The sequence below is a fragment of the Lissotriton helveticus genome, chromosome 3_1, assembly GCF_964261635.1.
Source record: "Lissotriton helveticus chromosome 3_1, aLisHel1.1, whole genome shotgun sequence".
Classification (NCBI taxonomy): domain Eukaryota; kingdom Metazoa; phylum Chordata; class Amphibia; order Caudata; family Salamandridae; genus Lissotriton; species Lissotriton helveticus.
Window position 1 is genome coordinate 1,885,713,083 of NC_136061.1, and position 18,745 is coordinate 1,885,731,827.

At 43.9% G+C, this 18,745-nt stretch overlaps 1 protein-coding gene across 2 annotated transcripts in view; it reads right to left on the bottom strand.

Annotated features, from left to right (window-relative positions):
• Positions 1-18,745, bottom strand: part of LOC144823936 (sperm-specific sodium:proton exchanger-like) — an 8,804,346-nt gene that overhangs the window by 1,200,726 nt on the left and 7,584,875 nt on the right. For both annotated transcript variants that reach the window (XM_078682870.1, XM_078682871.1), the window contains one exon: positions 16,828-16,965. In XM_078682870.1, the coding sequence (XP_078538996.1) occupies positions 16,828-16,965 (138 nt within the window). The remainder of the gene's footprint in view (positions 1-16,827; positions 16,966-18,745) is intronic.

Genomic DNA, 18,745 nt, shown 5'->3' on the forward strand with positions numbered 1-18,745 from the left:
TGTCTTGTCTGTCAACGGGACAAGATCAGTAGTACTACCGCCCCTTGCTGGTAAAAAGGAGAACCGAGTTGTATCCATCGACCTGGTTAAACCACAATCATGTGGCCGATAACAAACAGTAGGCCAAGTGGACTCCCAAGAAGTAGCAGGACACCGATGTTTGCTACGAATACAGAGGCTCAAAATGGAAGACTGATCACATTTGGGAAATCTACAGTGAATCAGCAAGGACTATGCAACAAAGCAATGGAACGTGAACCTCTTAAAACCCAAATTAAAACTTTTCATCAAGAAACAACAACCTATGATGATGTAACTGCAGACGTTGCTAATGAAAGAAAGCAAAATCCAAAAACAATTGGAACAATTGACAGAACAGCATCCGGCTACTTCATCAACTTCGATGATTCATCTGAAGACCTGAGTGAAGCAAAAAAACAGCCGTCAACAAAAACTTTTAAAGACAAAGCTAAGGAACTTTTTCAACAGCTGAAAGAAACCTATCTGATCTCTCCATGGATTGAATTTTGGGTGGCATTCGGTGAATTTATCCTCATTCTTTGGCTCATCCTAGTACTATGTTTGGGACATTTCATTGAGGGGAAATATGCTAAAATGGACACAGCAAGCCAGAAAATCAACTTGGTCCTTAAACCACACACATCTTCACACATCGAGAAAAGAGAACTTTCTTCAGTAAACTTCACAGCCAATCCCATACCAGGCGGTGTAGCATGGGACAAAACTGATTATGAAATCTATGGTCCGGTTGAAATCCTGAAGTATCCTCACCAATTCAAGATCTCATTGAGTGACTTTGTAAAACCGAGCTCATTTGCAGATGATTGGGACTTTGAAAGTATCAATGATATGATGTCTGATCTTGTTATGTCTGCTAAATTCACAGAACATGATTATTTGCAGGGTTCGTCTAATTATGATCAGATGTTCTGCTACAACCATTATGGTAACCATTATCTACATAAATCTGCTCAACCTAGAAATGTTTTAAATTATAACCAATGGGAGCATTGTGCTACTCCTCCAAAAGATAGCTCAAAAACATTTTATGATAAATATTCATACTTTTCAGGGTTTAACACAAGTAATGCAGAAACATTTTATTTCAAATTGGCAAATAAGACAGGTATGAAGACCATGCTTACAAACACAAAATTGATATATTCCGATTCATTCTTTGAACAAATGAATACATTTGGGTTTGACTTCTGGAACAATAATATTGAAGCAAAAACTGTTTGGGGTACAAGAGATTGGCAAGTACAGGGTATAGAATCATTGTTTAGAGCCTGCATGATCCCAGAACAAATTATATTTTTGAATGACACTATTCAACAAACTACCTGTCTTGGCTTAGCCAAAATCAAAGATTTGAACAAACCGTCTATTCCAAAGCCAACAGTGAACAGTAATAGCTCTATAGATGTTGAGATAGACGTAAACCATATATTAAACCAAAACAGAACACATCCTGAATGGAAAAAATGGTTGATCCGGCCCACAGATACAAACAACTGTCAAGACAGATTCCTGAACAAAGAACAGGGGTTCACATTGACTAGGCCAGACCCTAGATATTCCCAAAGACAACATCCAGGAATAGTAACAACCTATAGCGTGGGCAAGCTCTGCCTTCAATGGCTACAAACGTCCACACTGGCTGAAATTAAGCAACACCTAACTTTACTTACAGAAGGTGCTGACTTGCGTGATTTCATAATGGGACCACGCAAACAGCGTCAAAAACGTTTCATAGCGACCTCTATATATGCAGCTTATAACGAAATTTGGAAAGTAACTCAAATTGAGACAGCAGAAAAAATACGGGAAATTGACCGTATTAATTTGGAAAGATCACTTTCTGTTGTGGACAATGGGTTAATGACTCTGTCCTCCAGAATATATTCTCTGGACAGCATTGTGTCTTCAGCAATCGATATAATATCGCAAGACTTACTGATGTTACAACACGGTCAGTCCCACTTGCGTTCTATTGTACAGCTAGGCTGGACGTTACAAAATTTGCGTTCTGGCTATGTGCCTTGGCGTTTAATCAACACAACGTCATTATTTAATATCTTTAATCTCACTGATAAACAAATCAGTTTGGCACAGAAGGGTGCTGACTATACAATTCTGAGCATTGAAAAACTTGAGAGATTACCATTGACAATGTCAGAATGACCTGTCATTGAATGGATAATACATGGAATAATAAATATTCCGATAACTACTTTCCAGTTTCAATTCTGCCAAAAATATATACCGGCAGGCCAGTATGAAAGGTTGGGTAAAGGTACATTAAGTCAATATGGAACTTGCCCTATACACACGAATGTGTCAGCAATAAAGGCCAGAAAGTGTTTCTCAGTGGCGATAATTGTGCAAGATCACTGAGCGGTACACTTCTGTGTCAGGGTATTAGGGGCATATTACCAACCAATAGAGATAATTTTTGTCTCTAACTTGTTTAGAGACAAACATTATCGACGCAAATCGGCAATTTTTATCGCAGATAAACCTTGCTATTAGCAAGGTTTATCGCAAATGCGATAAAAAACGGCCGCAATGCATGAATATCGCTGAAAAGTCAGCGATATTCATGCATTATCGAGCAAATGCTCTTAGCCATGTTATCCACCTCCCATTGGTTAACATGGCTAAGAACTGCTCAGGGCAGGTGTTAGCTTTTGGAGATATTCGCGCTTAGCGCGAATATCTCCAAAAGTTGGTAATAGGAGATAGCGATGTTAGCAACTGTTTCCAGTCGCTAACATCTTGGCACGCCCACTTTGCATGTCATTAGTGATAAATATCACTGACATGCAAAGCGGGGCCCAAGATGGTCGCTATCTCCTATTAGCTGTCGCTAACTGGTGTTAGCGACAGCTTGGTAATAGGGAGATAATTTTATCTCCGCTTTCTTGGCTTTTAAAGCCAAAAAAGCGGAGATAAACCCCCTTGATAATATGCCCCTTAGTTTGCACGGAGCCTGTGAAGGGACTTCAAATAACCTTTCATGTTACCAGCTAGGCACACCTGCAACACGAATAGAACCATTCTTTAGGAGACTCTCGAACGGGAGTTACATTCTAATTGTAGATCGCAGATGTTGTAGTTTGCTGCCCGGAAAACCTTATCTCATAAATGTGACTAGGAAGGTCATGTGCTGTGAACATGTATTGTTCCCCAGCGACTCTGTAGACAGGGAGGCAAGGTTATGGCCCGATTTGAAAATTGCTTCTATTCGAATAGATACTCTAAGCAGAATGAAAACTGTGCTCCTACAGACGCCGACGAGGCTCACGTCATCAAAAGAAACGTATGATATCCAAGTTGCAAGGACAACAGAAGAGATTCATTCATTGTTATCAACTAATTCCCCCATACATTTCGCAGAAATACTGAATAAAATCTTAAATATTTCTGATACCACCGGGATCTCCAGTGTATTTAAAGCAGTGTTTTCGGGTGCTTTAACTCCATTCAAAGCCATCCTGGGTATTTTTCCAGACTTTGTCCATTCCATTTTTGGCAGACTCCCTCTCCTTTTAGGACTAGTAGCGGGTATTCTATTTTTGATCCTGTTATTTCGCTATGGCAAACCGTGTCACAGACAAAACACCTGCGACAAGGGAAGAAATGATCCTAGCCATTGGCTACCGGGACAGGGTGACTAAAATCCTTGGACTATCCCGGCTTAGAGACCTGAACATGACTTGGTTTCTTTCATTTAGACCAATGTGGCAAAATTGTGTTATGCCTGTATTAAGATGCTTGCTATGCGGCGAAGAATGCGTGTTGGACACCTGTCTGGCACTACAATCGGATGTGCCAATGGATGCAGATACCTTGTTGGGTCCGGTAACGGCTCATGCATTGTGCTGTCCCCAGCGGCTACCAATCCTGATGACGGCATTCGTGGAGTCTTCACCACTACGATTGAAGGGTAGTGAAGTACAAGATGAAAGCAGCATCGATCAGGTACGACCTTCAGTCAGCTATGCTGATCAAAACATCAATGGAGGCAATCATGCTCAAGCTCATGAATGCATGGTAACATCTTTTTCCGAATTAGTGGAACTTACGCAAGAAGCTGTTGACAGTTTTTTCAACAGTCTAAATGATATGATGTTTCCACCAGAGCAGCAGGAATAACTTTGAGCAAACTAGCACTTGGAGTTCCCCACATCCTGATTTTGGCCTTCAACTTTTTAAAGAAAAGCGATATGAAAAATTTTTCTGTTCATTTTTTCAGACTGCAAGAACTTTTCCCCAATTCCAAAATATTTACGATTTTTGGGTCACTTATCTTCTGCTTAAAGTAGACATTATTCTTAGAGAACTAAATTTCTATTTTAGGTAGTCACGAGACATTCGCTATCCTCTAGTACTATTATACATAACTTTATGATTGTGATGAAATGGTCTCGCATTTTTTTTTCTGTATTAAGAGCCATTTCATGTGTAGTTTTTGCATTTATTCATGCTGAATTTAAAATATGCATTATATGTTTAGCATTATTAGACAGCTTGTGCAAATAGTATACGTGGCAGTATATGTGGTTGTGTTTCATATATTCTAAGAAAAATCCAATTTCCGGAATGCATATAAATGTATTTTTGGGGTGGTACGGTATACACAAATGCTACTGATATTCACTATGCCTAGATTTGTAAATATGGACATAGTCTACGTGGAGTGGGTGTGATGTATTCCTATAGGTACTGTATCGATTCCCCTATTCCTTACCCTGGTTTGGTTAATAATTAACTAGCAGCCATCCAATGGTGCAAAAACCGTTATCTGATTAAGCCACACCACGGCACAGAAGCTCGTTATCTGATTAGGTCATAACGCATGCCATCTAATTAGACAAGCGATATTCCTCCAGCCCCTGATAAGGCATACGGAGTTCTCAAAACAAATCAAACCTACAGCGACCTGGGAAATTCCCATAGCCATTGTTTTGATTTCACCGAGAACTTCAGCAAAAGAATGTGCGAACGAGCCCGTTCATATGACATCCTTATTGAAGTATATATGTCCATCCTTACGTCAATCTCGGCACCTTTCAGGTATAAATATTACCGACATTGCCTTAAGCAAACACATGCGGTGGTGACGAGATCGGAGCAGCGAGACGTGCTGAGGAGCCCAGCAGAGAGCGAAGCCCACAGACGCTGCCCCGCCTTCCTGACGCGCTGAGGACGAGACGCTGCCTTTCTCCTGCCGAGAAATCCAGCTCCGGCGCTTCCAAGCAGCCCTCGCAGGCAGCTGGAATATCAAGACCTGGGATAAGAGATACCAGCCCTCCATCATTCTAGATCTCAGGTACAGAACTGAATAACCCCTTGCAGAGAATTCTCGAGTCAGTCCCTTGGCAAAACAAACTTAACTTAAACTGCTACTTATCTACTCCCGCCCACGTATTAGGCTTAGGTCAGGTACATTGGGGTAGGCGTGGTAAGAAGCACCAGTTGAGTACGATTAGTCAAATGTATATATGTATATATCTATTTTATCCATTTTAAAGTATCATATGGCTCAGAAACCATATCAATGCTTTTGCAGTATTATTTTATAATTCTGTCTCTACTGTATGCACTTTACTTAACTATAAGTATTGCAATAATAGCGATTCATTTCTCTTGTATGAGAAAAGAGACTGATCAATAAATAACATCTTTTATTGAACCACGCCCATCTCTTATTTCTCTACAAACTGGTGAAACTAAGAATGCACGTACTGACTGAGTAAAATAAGTTGTCTATTGTTTTCACACGACTCTAGAGATACACTCTTGATTAGGGGAGAGCAAAGTTGTCATGTTCTATGGTTGTCAGAAACTAAATCCCTTCTTGTCTACCCAGGGAGGTTAAAATCCTCCTTGCCTATTCGAGAAAGTTTCTAGTGAACTCTGAGCTAGCTGGCAAACACAAAACTTTAAGTCTAATATCGTCGGTAGAAGACCTAGTTAACCTCTGCCCTAGGTCTATACTATTGAAGATATTATTCCAATGCGCAGAGCCTATTGGGATAATAGGAACTACACTACACCATATTGCGAACAGTTTCTCAATCAGTGCCCACTGTAGTGGGGGCGGGGCGTATACACTCCCAATTATTACTGACTCCGTACCCACCATCCCTTGTATGAAAACATATCGACCCTGTGGGTCTGTCCACTGTCTCGTGTGGGTATAGGATAATCTGCGATGCATCAAGATCGCCACCCCCGAGACCCTCTCACAAATCCCACGTGATAGACCTGGTCATAGCCATATCTCTGCAGGCCCAGCGCTTTGTTGCCTAGTAAGTGTGTTTCCTGCAACAGTAGGACATCCACCTTCTCTCTCTTCCCCAGCCTCAGCACAGCACCTCTCTTAATCTTGTCAAGCATGCCCCGTACATTCCAACTCATCACCTTCATTAAGGCTCTAGTAGGTTTCTGCTCGATGTTCTCAGCCCCCATCTAGGCGTAAACGCAATAGTGCATGCAGCAATGGGCACATTGAGCTTGGGCACCCCAACAGCATCATTCGAGACAACCATGTGCAAAACAACTCCCACCCCCCACCCCTTAGCCCCCGACCCCCCCAACTCCCTTCCCCCCCACGTCCCCAAACTCAGCCATCATTCCCCCAGTTCGTCCCCAACTCCCCCCTCCCTATACCTCAGCAACATTGAAGTACCTGTCGCGGTATAAAACCTCTCCAGCCCCCAACTGGAGACTTGTGACCGTCTATGCCAACGAAACCCCACCAACAGCCCCAAAACTTCCCAACTGACCCCCTAGAAGAGCAAACCTCCCCAAATCTGAGGCACATGTCCGGCTTTTAGTCCGTCCCTCCCCACCCAACCCGCATCCCGTGGCTGTGAGTCTACAGTTTGTCTGCTAGTATTAGTGCTACTGTAGGCGTACAGCATCTCTAGCTAGGCCTTCGACATCTGCTACTCAGCCTATACTGTGGTATGGAAATCGAACAGGTAACCTGTGTCCCTTCACTCCTCATGGAGCCACTTTCGGAGAGTCTGGAGGATTGGTCCCCTCTGTGCTCCCGCTTTTAGTTGGGGAGCGTTTCGATGAGCGAGATCTCCAGTTACTTCTGCTTCGTGAGCGTCGGGGCGTCCGCGTCGGCACTGCTGAGGAGGATGAATCCGAGTCTCGGGTCGGCGGAGTATGTGGTCTAACTCGTACTGTCTCATCTGTCCAGGTGAACACCTCTTCAGGAGAGTTAAAAAATAGAGTGCGGGACTGATAGACCACCCGTAGACGAGCCGGGTAAAGTAGGGCATATTGGATCTTAAGGTTTCGCAGGCGGGCTTTGGCTGCTGTGAAGGACTGCCGCTGCTGCTGCACCAGTCTTGTATAGTCCGGGAATATCAAGATCCGCTGATTGTCCCACATAAGGGGCTCTTTCAACCGGGCTTGTTTCAGGATCGTGTCTCGGTCATGATAATTGAGCAGCTTGGCTATTACCGGCCGTGGGCATTCGCCAACCGGCGGCTTCTAAGTTAGCGCTCTGTGGGCCCGTTCAATGACAAAGCAGCGGGAGAGGGATTCCGGTGGGAGCCAGCCCTCCAACCACTCGGTGAGAAAGGCTTCCATGTTGCCCTTTTCACAGGCTTCCGGAAAGCCGACAAAGCGTAAGTTATTGCGCCGAGCCCGTCCTTCGGCATCCTCTGCCCGGAGCGCCAGGCCTCTCTGTATGCCTTCCATGCTGGCTACTTTTTTCTTTAACATCACCATATCATCCTCCACTCCAGAGATCCGGGCTTCTGCTTCAGTAATGCGGGCCACCGCATTCCGCAAGTCTTGGCGCAGCAAAGTGATATCAGCCCCAACGGCCCCTATTTTGGCATCTAACATGTCCCTAGATTGGGTGATCGCCGCCAGGAGAGCTGCATTGTCTGGCCCCTGGGCCTGGTGGCTTCCCGAAGCTCCAGAGTTTCCACTCGGGCCAGTGAATTTATCAATAGTCCCTTGTTTCGAGGCTCCGCCGCCGCTCCCGCCTCTGGTCATAGTCTATGGTTGGTAGAGCAGTCTTCGGGTCACTTCTTGTGTTCCTCGTGTCTCTTGTCCCTCGCCACTGGGGGAGGGGGGCCTCCCTTCCACAAGGAGTCGTCCTCCGGGGCCCACCGACCTCACACCCCCCGCTCCCCAGGCTCAGACAGGCGGCTGGCGACCCGAGCCTCGCTCGCAATCCATGACTTCCAATGTCTGCCCTTGGTACCTTCCCTTCGAACTCACCACAGTTCTCAATTAGCATCCGTCCGCCAAGGGGCCCCCAGCCTCTGTTGATTAGGACCCGAATTCGTTTGCCCGTGGCTGTAGGGGCAGTTAGGCTGAGTTCGCCACAGGTTTACTGTCTATCTTGGAGCTCCAGTGCCCCCGCTACTCCCTCACTGCTTCAACCACAAGATAGCCGTTCCAGGAGCCCGACCCAGGGCGCCCACTGCCGCACCTCGCCACCAGAAGAGGCTTACTTGCTGACGCGAAGGCTTGTTGTCTACGGTCCGTCGCGACCGCCGGGATAGCTGTGCCTGCTCGCCTGCCCCGGCCACCGCACCTGATCGTCTCCGTGCACCCCTATGTCCGCTCTCGACGTGTTAGGTGCCCCCGGGCTCCGATCGTCTCTCCGGGTCTCTGCCTTCACCTCCAGCCAACAGACGACCAACGCTCCGGTCTCGGCAGCACAGCACTCATCCGGATCCACCACCGCAATGTCTATTGACCCGTCGGCACCACCGGACCTGTGCCAGTGAAGCCACCGTCTGCCATCCACCCCTCCGGGCGTCGCCAAACTCGAGGTCCCGGCGCCGCTCTCTACAGTAGGCCGCCCTGGCCCCGGGCATAGCTCAGTGCCTTCCGATCCTCCAATGCGGCTCGAAGTCGCTCCAAGTCCGCCGATCGCCCTCCGCTGCACCACACCACACCGGGATACTGTCGGGTGCGGGGGAGGAAGGATAATTCGGCAAATAATACAACGGTGGGACGGAGCTCTGTTAAGCTGCGTCCGCCATGTTGGCTTCCTTAGCCACGCCCCACAATTGCCATATTTTAATTGTAATTAAGGAGCATTAATTAACAAACAATTATAAATTAATTATACATACATTTCTTCCCACCCTATTCTACTATCAACCCCACCATTTACTCCTAAAAAAAGACACAATGAACATAATTAATCACAAAGCAATTAATTAATATTAATTAACAACCAATTAATACATATTTAATAATAAAATAACTCCCAGAATTACCACTATAACCTATAAATTACATAAATAATAATAAAATACAAAATATTAATACATTTATCATAATTAAATTACTTCCCACCCTATTCCCCTACAAACCCACAACCCGCTCTTAAAAAAATGACACAATTACCATAATTGCCAACTAATTAATAATAATTATCAGCCAATGAATTATTAATTATTACATTAATTCCCATAATTAACACTATAAAATCTAACTTAAATAAATACTAACACTTAAAATGTATAATTAATTAATTATAATTAAATTACTTCCCACCCAATTCCTCTATGGGTGAAGAGATAGTCACATAGGGGAGATATAATCCCTTCAGACAAATTGGAGACCCCAGCGGTCTGATTTTGACCACCAGTGGCACAGGTGTTGGTATAGCCTACAGCTCATTGGTTGCCCACGATAGTCAGAGGTAACACTAAAGAGGCTTGGAGGCTGCAGCTGCCATGGGGGGCTAGAGGGGTGTTTAGCTGGGATGATCTCTGGCTACCTGACCTACAGGGTCTGAGGGTGCTGCACCCTTTGCCATGCAGGGAAAGAGAAGCAGACGGATGCCCATTTAGGCCGAACAGGAAGAGAAGCAGCTGGAAGCCCCTTCGGTGGCCACGCAATGAGCCAAAGGACTGGAGTTGATGTAGGGCCATGGAAAGGCCCAAGAACTCGGCTGTAACTCTGCTGTCCTTAAAGTGATCCATCGTGGAGTCTGCCTTGTCTCCAAAGAGGACATCTCCTGAAAAAACAGGTGACCTCAGCCAGAAGTGGCGCCCTATTGCCCCCGATGAATCAACCCCACTGCCTAGCGAATCGGTCATGTTCCAGAGATGTTTTAAGGCATCTTGGTAAAGCACTGGTAGAAGTCACTGGTTAAAAACATGTAACATATTTTTCCAGAGTTCTGATCTACGCTAAACATTACAACTCTGGACCCAGAATTAAACACAAGTCAAATACGTACTAAATAGCATTTAAAATGCAGGCCTAAAAACGGACTTCCTGGGGGACAAAAACGTGAATATTTCATGTTTGCTGATTCAAAGTAAGCATGGGATGTTCCATAAAGATAATTATGCTTTATAATTGACCAATTGCATAGGTCTTGCAGTCATATGTTTGAAGTCACTCTGCCATTGATCTTACAATTCCTTGCTCTGATGGGGACTGCAAATCAGAGAGTAATGGCTTCAATGGACAAGCGGATCAGTAAGTGGCGTCTGATTGCAGAAGGAAATATTGTTTAATTTTTACAAGTAATTTGTAATACTTGTTATTTTATTATGACGTTTAAATGTTTATTGATGTGACTGATATTCACTATTCATGAAGCAGGCAGCGATTGTGACCAACACAGGTATGGTGGCCTGCTGGGGACAGAAGACCACCATGTCTGTATTTGTTTTTAAATACAGGGACTTTTTTTAATGCTGCCAGTTTTCCTTACGGAAAAAAAAGAAACGTTTCTGTTTCATTTTTTTAGCTGTCCACTGCCTGCTTATCAAAAAAAAATGAGCTACCATTCAGATTTGCGACTGTCTTACCACCCACTTGAAGTAGGTGGTAAATTGTGATTGTTTTGCAACCGCATTCCGGTCACAAAACAATCGTACATAGCATTGCGACTCACCAGGTCTTAATGTGCAATAAAATAGGTGCTGTGGCTCTCACCAGGATGCCCCTTGCACCAGCCCATTTTGCCTGTCAGGACCGCCTAAAACAGAACCACCTACTAACCGTGAAAGTGGGGAGAGGATGTGATCCAATGGCCAGAGCTGCCAACGTTGGTGCAAGGGAATCACGTTCAAGTCTCAGTGTGGGCTCAACATCCTGTGATTCTCGGCAAATCACTTAGGGGCAAATGTATCAACCAATTTTTTAGTCGCAAACGCTGCGAATCTCAAAAAAACAGCGTTTGCGACTACAAAATAGTGAAATGGTATGTATGTAAGAATTCGCATCCAATATAAGTAATCGGAAAAATTGCTATTCCTTACGTTGCAAGAACACATTTTCTGGGAATATATTTGCGATTTCTTATTTTTGCGAGGTGTGTTGTTTGCGAAATTCGCAAACCTGAAATCGCAAATCAAGAAATCGCAAAGAGATGTATGAAAAATTCGCAAATTGCGAATTTTGGAAATTCACATTTTTAGAAATCGCAATGAACACCAAGTGCATGCAGGTGGTAACCAGATTGAAAGTATAAAAAGGAACCCACAATGCAATGGAAAGTTCCAAAATGGCTGGACTATACCTGATAGCCAGAAGGCTGCTGTCCATGCACTTGCAGAGAGGAGACAGAGACAGGAGCGAATATTCAGACTGTGCATCACGCTGTTCCAGCAGACTGAAGAGGACATCTATGATAAATACAGACTTCACCCACACACCATCTTGGACCTCATACATGAATTGAAACCTTTTTTGGAGCACCCAACAGGCAGGACACAATCAATTCCTACCCATGTGCAGGTATTGTGCTCACTGCTCCTTCTGGCTTCAGGGTCTTTTCAAAGCATCATAGCAGAGGTTGGTGGGGTTTCCCAGAGTGCTCTTTTGCGCTTCCTTCATTCCTTTTTGGATGCAATGCTGAACAGGCTTCAACATCACATCTACTTTTCAAACACCCAACAGGCCTTGCAAGAAACAAAACTGGATTTTTATCAAATTGCACGTTTTCCCCATGTGATTGGCTGCATTGATGGCACCCATATTGCCATCACACCACCGGCAGCTACAGAATATGTCTTCAGGAATAGAAAAAGCTACCATTCCCTGAACATCCAGATTGTGTGCAATGCCAAATACATAATCAGTTATATTGTGGCCAAATACCTAGGCACCACACATGACTCCTTCCGTTTCCGACATAGTGGGATTCATGGACGTCTGAGTGCTGGACAGTTTGGAGAGGAATACATGCTTGGTAAATATATCTCACACATCCATCCATCCATACATTAGTAAATTGTCAGTGGAACATACACTTACTCTTAGTTTTCAACCATATTTAAATCCATCCATTGCAAGTGAGAGAAGATACAACAGGGACGCACATTTGGCATTTTAAAAAGCCGCTTCCGGTGCATACACAAAAGTGGAGGTGCATTGCAGTACAGTCCTGAAACATGTTGTAAGATTGTAACAAGCTGCGCAATGCTACATAACATGGCAATGAGAAAAGGCACAGACATTAAAGTGAGTGACTCAGACACATCTGATGATGAATCCATACCTCCCCCTGGAAGGGCAACAGCAGGAGTAGGAGCAGCGGCTGGCCAGCAGAGACGGTCTGAGATAACACAGAATTACTTTTAGGTAAGAAAAGTACTCTCACAACATATCTGTGTTTTGCAGGTGCTGTGTTTAATCACAAATCACAAACCTTATTTGTGTGATAATCCATGACATGTTACAGCACAGTCATGGTACTGTCCCATTAAGTCAAAGAACAGCCATATGTGTAATGAACATAGGGGTAAGAAGTGCAATGTAAATGTTCACTTTCTACGGTGGCGGCGAGGTGCAGGGCGGTGTTCGGATTCCATGCTCCCCCAACACAGGTGTAGTAGCAGCACCATGCCTGCCACTTCTGTGCTGCATTACTTGTGATGTTGGAGTTGGATTGTTGCTACTCCTGCTAGAGGTGTCTTCACTGTCTGCAGAAACCATTAGGGTGCTGACACCAGAGTTGGACGTTTGTAATATTTCAACAGCACTTGTCACTTGATCCAGGCCTCTAGCAATATTTTGAGTGCATTGGCTCATCTCCCTCTGCATGGTGATGCTGCGCCTAGTAAAGTTTGATGTCACTGTACATAGGCGGTTAATGGCCTTTGTATAACTATGCATTCTTCCATGTGCATGATGAGCAACCCTGTTTCTAGATGTCTCTGTGCGCTCAAGTGTCATGCATAATTTGTCAATTGCAGCTGCCATTGCCTTCATGCCCTCACCCATGTTTTGCTGATTGTTGTTGAGTTTTGTGAGCTGTCTATTAATTGACCGTAGTGCCTTATGTTGTACGCGCTGCACATCAAGCACAACCTGCTCCAAACCAGCAAATACTGTGGGTGTCTCAGGATGAACACTGCTGCTCCTGGATGTCTCAACACTGTATGCTCGTGTTCTTCTTTGGGTTTGATGTTGAACATGGCTCTCAACAGGGACCACTGTGTCTTGGCGACTATCTCTTGTATGCCCTTGAAGGTCAATGTCATCATCCAAAGGAGGCAGAGGGGCCACATGCCTGCGCTTCCTGCACACTATTGGAGTAGACTTATTGTCATCACTTGTTTCACTTTCTGCCCAGAGCCTAAATGGACTGGTGAGTCATCTCCCTTTGCGGGATCCCTTGGTGCCCTTGATTGTGCTGTGGATGTAGAGTGAGACATATGGGTTTGTGTTTTGTTCTGCAACTTGGAACAAATAAAGCTTTCTGTTTTGAACTTCTGACAATCCTGACACTCTCATTTTGACTACCAATAACACCACAATGTGGGCCAGTGTTTCATTGCTGCCAGATAAAAACTATCCTTTGTAAGACTACAACTCCTATGATGCATTTCTATATGTATGTTATGCAGTGTACCGGGACTTCCACATTCCTTGCACTATGTACATGTATCTAAACTGTGTGCATGCATCACCTAGAAAATGTTGACTTTGTCACATTATTCTTACCTTGAGCACTTGGAGTAGGGTCAGAGCTGTCAATATGGGACACCCCACTGACACTCTCAGGCAGGAGAGTGGCCTCCACAAGTTCTTCATGTGGTGTAGGTTGCTCTGCTGTCGAAGTTCCACCTCCTGTCTTGTGTGCCTCCTTTATCCTTTCAGCCACCCTTTCTTTGGATCTCTGGCTCATGTCATACCATCTTTTTCCCAGTTCTTCAATGGTACGGGTGGTGACTCCCACAGCATTCACCTTTTGTTGGTTATCCAGCCAGATCTTCCTTTTTCTCGATTCAGGTACTTTCAAAGCTTTTTTTCCAAAAAGCAGTTCATGGCTGTACACCATCTCCTCTATTAAGATTGCCTGCTCCTTTTCTGAAAACGTATGTTTTCTTTTTCTCTTTTCACCATCCATGCCCTCCTGTGTGCTCTGGGACTCCATTTCACAGCTCGCAGGTCTGTTCAGCCTCCAAGCACTCTCCTAACTGCCACTGGGTGTGGCTCAGGCAAGCAGGTGCAGGTGATCACTCCCGCTTCCTGGTTGTGATGTCATCAACCTGCTCCTGCTTTGCAGATTCCCAGTTTTTGCGATTTCTTAATTAGCGAATTTCGCAATTTAAGAAATCGCAAGGGATTCTGAGAATTTTTTGTGATTTTTAAGAAATCGCTAAAAAATCGCAATTTTTTACATACATCCCGTTTTGCAAATCTGCAACTGCGAATCGCATAATTTCACAATTATAGATTTGCAAGATGAAATCTTGATACATCTGCCCCTAAATCTCCCCATGCCTTTCCTAAATGCCCTTAAATTGTGCTCACGAAAAGCACCTGTGTTGATAGTTAAGTGCCGGTGCTGAGCACCGGAAACCACCGGCTCAAATTAAGCACAGCAACTCACTATTACGAAGGGGCATCTTGGCACACCCCTTGCTAATAGCTACTGGCAAACCCTATTTTGTGAGTCAGTAATAAGTTACCAACTCGCAAATGGGGTTTTGTACATTTAAAAATGCTTTTAATCAGTCACAACAGGCCCGATTCAGAGAATTGGGCCGTTTGCAAGCTGAGAAACGTTTTGTACATCTGGCCCATGATTTTTTTATATTATATATTTTTATAATAATTTGGGTTTATGGATGTTTACCTAATAAACAATCTTATTGCAATTAAAGGAAAGCAGAAGCTCATTCAGGTATTCTTGGGATCAGAAAATATTTATATGCAGCAAAATTGGTATTTTCAACTACCTATTTTTTATGTGTCTGTACGGCTAATAGCTAAAACAATAAAAGATTGGATTTGAACTGAGGGGCATAATTATAAGAGAAGTGACGGAGCGCAGCATTAGCCTTTTCGCCTTAACGCCGCACTCCAGCACTTCTGAAACACAAGGCTGCACCATATTTACAACAATATGGTGCAGTCCTGCGTTTTCTCCTACACCGAGCTAAATTTAGCTGCCTAGCGCCAATGCAGGCCCCCTTGCACCATAGTGCAAGGGTGTTTGCTTTACAGAGGAAGAAATCCTTCCTGCACATAAACTATCTTTAAATGGCGTTTTGTAACTTCTATGGGTGCTGCTTAATGCAGCACCGATAGATGTTGCAAAACGTCTTTTTTTATGATTGTTTATGTGTAGGAAGGGACACCATCCTGTACATAAAAAATCAATGGCATTTGACTGTATTCATGTGTGCTGCACAATGCAGCTCACATGGAAACAGCAAAAACAAGGAGAATTTAAACCCTTTTTCTTGTTGCTCCAGGGTAAGGCCAGGTTTTCCCTGGTCTTCACTTTGATGCTGCCCCATATTCACAGCACCCTGGTAAATATGAGGTAGCGTCAAAATCAATGGGTGTTGTGGATGAACACCCTCCGCAACATCCATTGCTCTCCTCTTTCATGCTGAGGGCCTGATTACGATGTTGGTTTGAAAGGATCCGAACGGCATTCGGATTTGCCTGAACCGTGACAGAACCCATCGTAATTGGTCAGACAGAAACATTTCCGACTGACCAATTACGATGGACAGGTAACCGTTCAGACATTACGAATCGGTCGTGACAAGCATTTGGAAACTCCAAGTCGGTCGAAGCCGAATAGTACAGCCCTATGGACCGCATTTCTGACAGACATATTATGATGTTGTATTCAGATAGCCTTTCCGACTCAGACTGTCCGACACAAAAAGGTTGTCATAAACTGACTTTGGGGGGCCCTAGCAGGCCTCCCTTCATCCTGAGGCCTTGGTTTGGGGCCCTTGGGGTACCCAAGGGACCCCTCTGTAGAACTATGTACAGTGTGACAGGCACCATGGAGTACCCGCCACAGTGTGCAAGGTTTTCAAAATCACCCCTTTTTCAAATGGGAGCCTGTGCTGTCAGTCAGAACACAGTTTCCCATTGAAGTCATTGGGAGACTTTCCGAACGGTGTTCGGAAGCATCATAATCGGTCTGTCGGAACCTTCCACCATGAGTTAGTCGGAACCGATTCTGAGAAGGATTGGGAGGTTTAGTTTCCGAGCTAAATCATAATCAGGCCCCAAGTATAGCATGAAAGGGTGCCTTATTTACAATGTAGCTTTAAGCCATGTTGGTGGCTTAATGCTGCCTTTTAAATAAGGCAAACGCCCTATCGCCACCACAATATCATGAAAAGTGACATTGTGGTGGTGAAAGGGGCTTATAAATATACCCCTAATTTGTTTGTTTTTTTACATTTTCCTGGTTGATAATTAAATGGGCAGGATTCGACATTTGGAGAAAAAGAACTTGCCATGTACATCATGCTTTCTTCAACAGATTGATAATTAACCATGTAGTAATACTTAATCACAGCAGTGTCATACCTGGTAAGCAGGGTGTTCCTTGAAAGTGTTCAAAGCAGTACGGGTTGCAACTGCTAGCCATATCTTATATTCTAAGGAAGGATATTCCAGAAAAGCATCAAAGGCTTCAAACAGTTCATTTATTCCAATAAAACAGGTCTGAAAGGTGCAAAACATATAATCAATAAAAAGAAATTAGAAAGAATCTTATTTCTAGACTAGAGTAACCAGTTGTGGCATTACAAGCCCGAATAGCTTAATAACATTGGAGCCTATTCACTAACTGCAATTTGTAGTACATAAAGTAGTCCTAGATTAGTACTAAAAAACGTACAAAAAAAGCTATTCACAAATTTATGGGTGGAGACCTCTGCCTCCACCTCTCCTATATTTCTCTGTGTTGAGATCTCTTCCACTTTTCTGCACTGATAGGTATGCGTTTCAGTAGTAAATGTGGAAAGAGAAGCAGGATTGGTTCCTAAATGGGAGGAGGTGTTTACGGAAAATTTGGGATAAATAACATTGTGGACTAACTTTTTTAAAATTAAAAAACATGCCAGTCTGGCACTGTACTGGGAATGGTATATGGTGGTATATACACACATAGGTACATCACTGAAGTAAGATTTTGAGGAAGAGCATTCAAGGAGATAGTTTATCATAAGATAGCTGACTACACACACTCATTGATGTATTACATTTAACCAACTATGTAGCGGAGCTTGGCCCAGATGTACTAAGGGCTTGCATCGCCCTTGTGCTACAAGTGATGTAAAGGGAAAAGTAAGCCCTCAAGTGAGATTTACTGTGCCATGCATAGCCACCTTGTGTGGCTTTGCAAGGCATAGTAAATCTGGAGTAACGGAAGGTAGCGCAAATTGGTTCCTTGCATTACTCTGTTTCCACAGTTTTTGGTGCATTCTCAGATTTACTAGCAACAGTAAACCTGGGAATGTGTCAAAATGCTATGGCTTCCCAGGGGAGGTGTAACAAGGTAGAAAGAGGAAAGAAGCCTCAGAGGACTGTTATTGTGCAGGGATGTGTCAATCCTGATTTGCAACAGGATCCCCCTTGCACCATTGTGTAACGAGGGGAAATATGTTTATTTTTCCTCATGTTGTACTTCTTTCAAAGTGCTGCATTCCGCAGCAAACGTTAAATGAGAAAAAAGTCATGGTGCAAAGATATCTGCGTTGGCACTTGGAAGCCATTAGTTCACCAACAAAGTTAGAGAGAGAGCAGAAATGCACAATATCCTAGTAGATATGGCACATTCTTGTGGTCTCCATTTGACGCAGTGCAGCAAGTTGTCTTGTTAGTAAATCCACTCATGATCCCTTTATAGAGATCACTAAACCGAAGCTGGACGTGTATGGTCCAAAAATTACATTTGCAAAGAGTTTCTCTTAAAGGGATACACTAAGCAAGAATTTTATAGTGAGCAAACTCGCAGAGGACATATTACAGAGGAGAGGACTTTTAAGGTGTAGGAACTGTAAGGCTTGTAGGTTAGGAGCATAGAAAGGAATTTGAGACAGAAATTGGAGAGAGAAAAGTTTTCAATACCTTTTGACCTGTACTTCGGATAATGTAATGTATGTCTTGGGAAACCCATGTGGGAAAACATATGTGGGCAGTACTATTCACAATGTAAAGAAAATAGTATTGGTACACATGAGAGCTATACAGAAGTTGGATTGTCATTATTCTCTGGGAAACATCCATTACTACGCATACATTACAACGTAATGCATTGACAATGCAGCCATTACAATGAATGTGCCATCGCAATGCATGCTATTTCAACACATGCCATTACAACCCATTTGCTATTACACTCATAATATAACATCATGAATTAAGGTAGGTGTTTAGGTAAGTACTTTGTGGGTCATTACGATGGCGGGCAGCATTGTATTGGGGATCGGGCCTGCCGGCC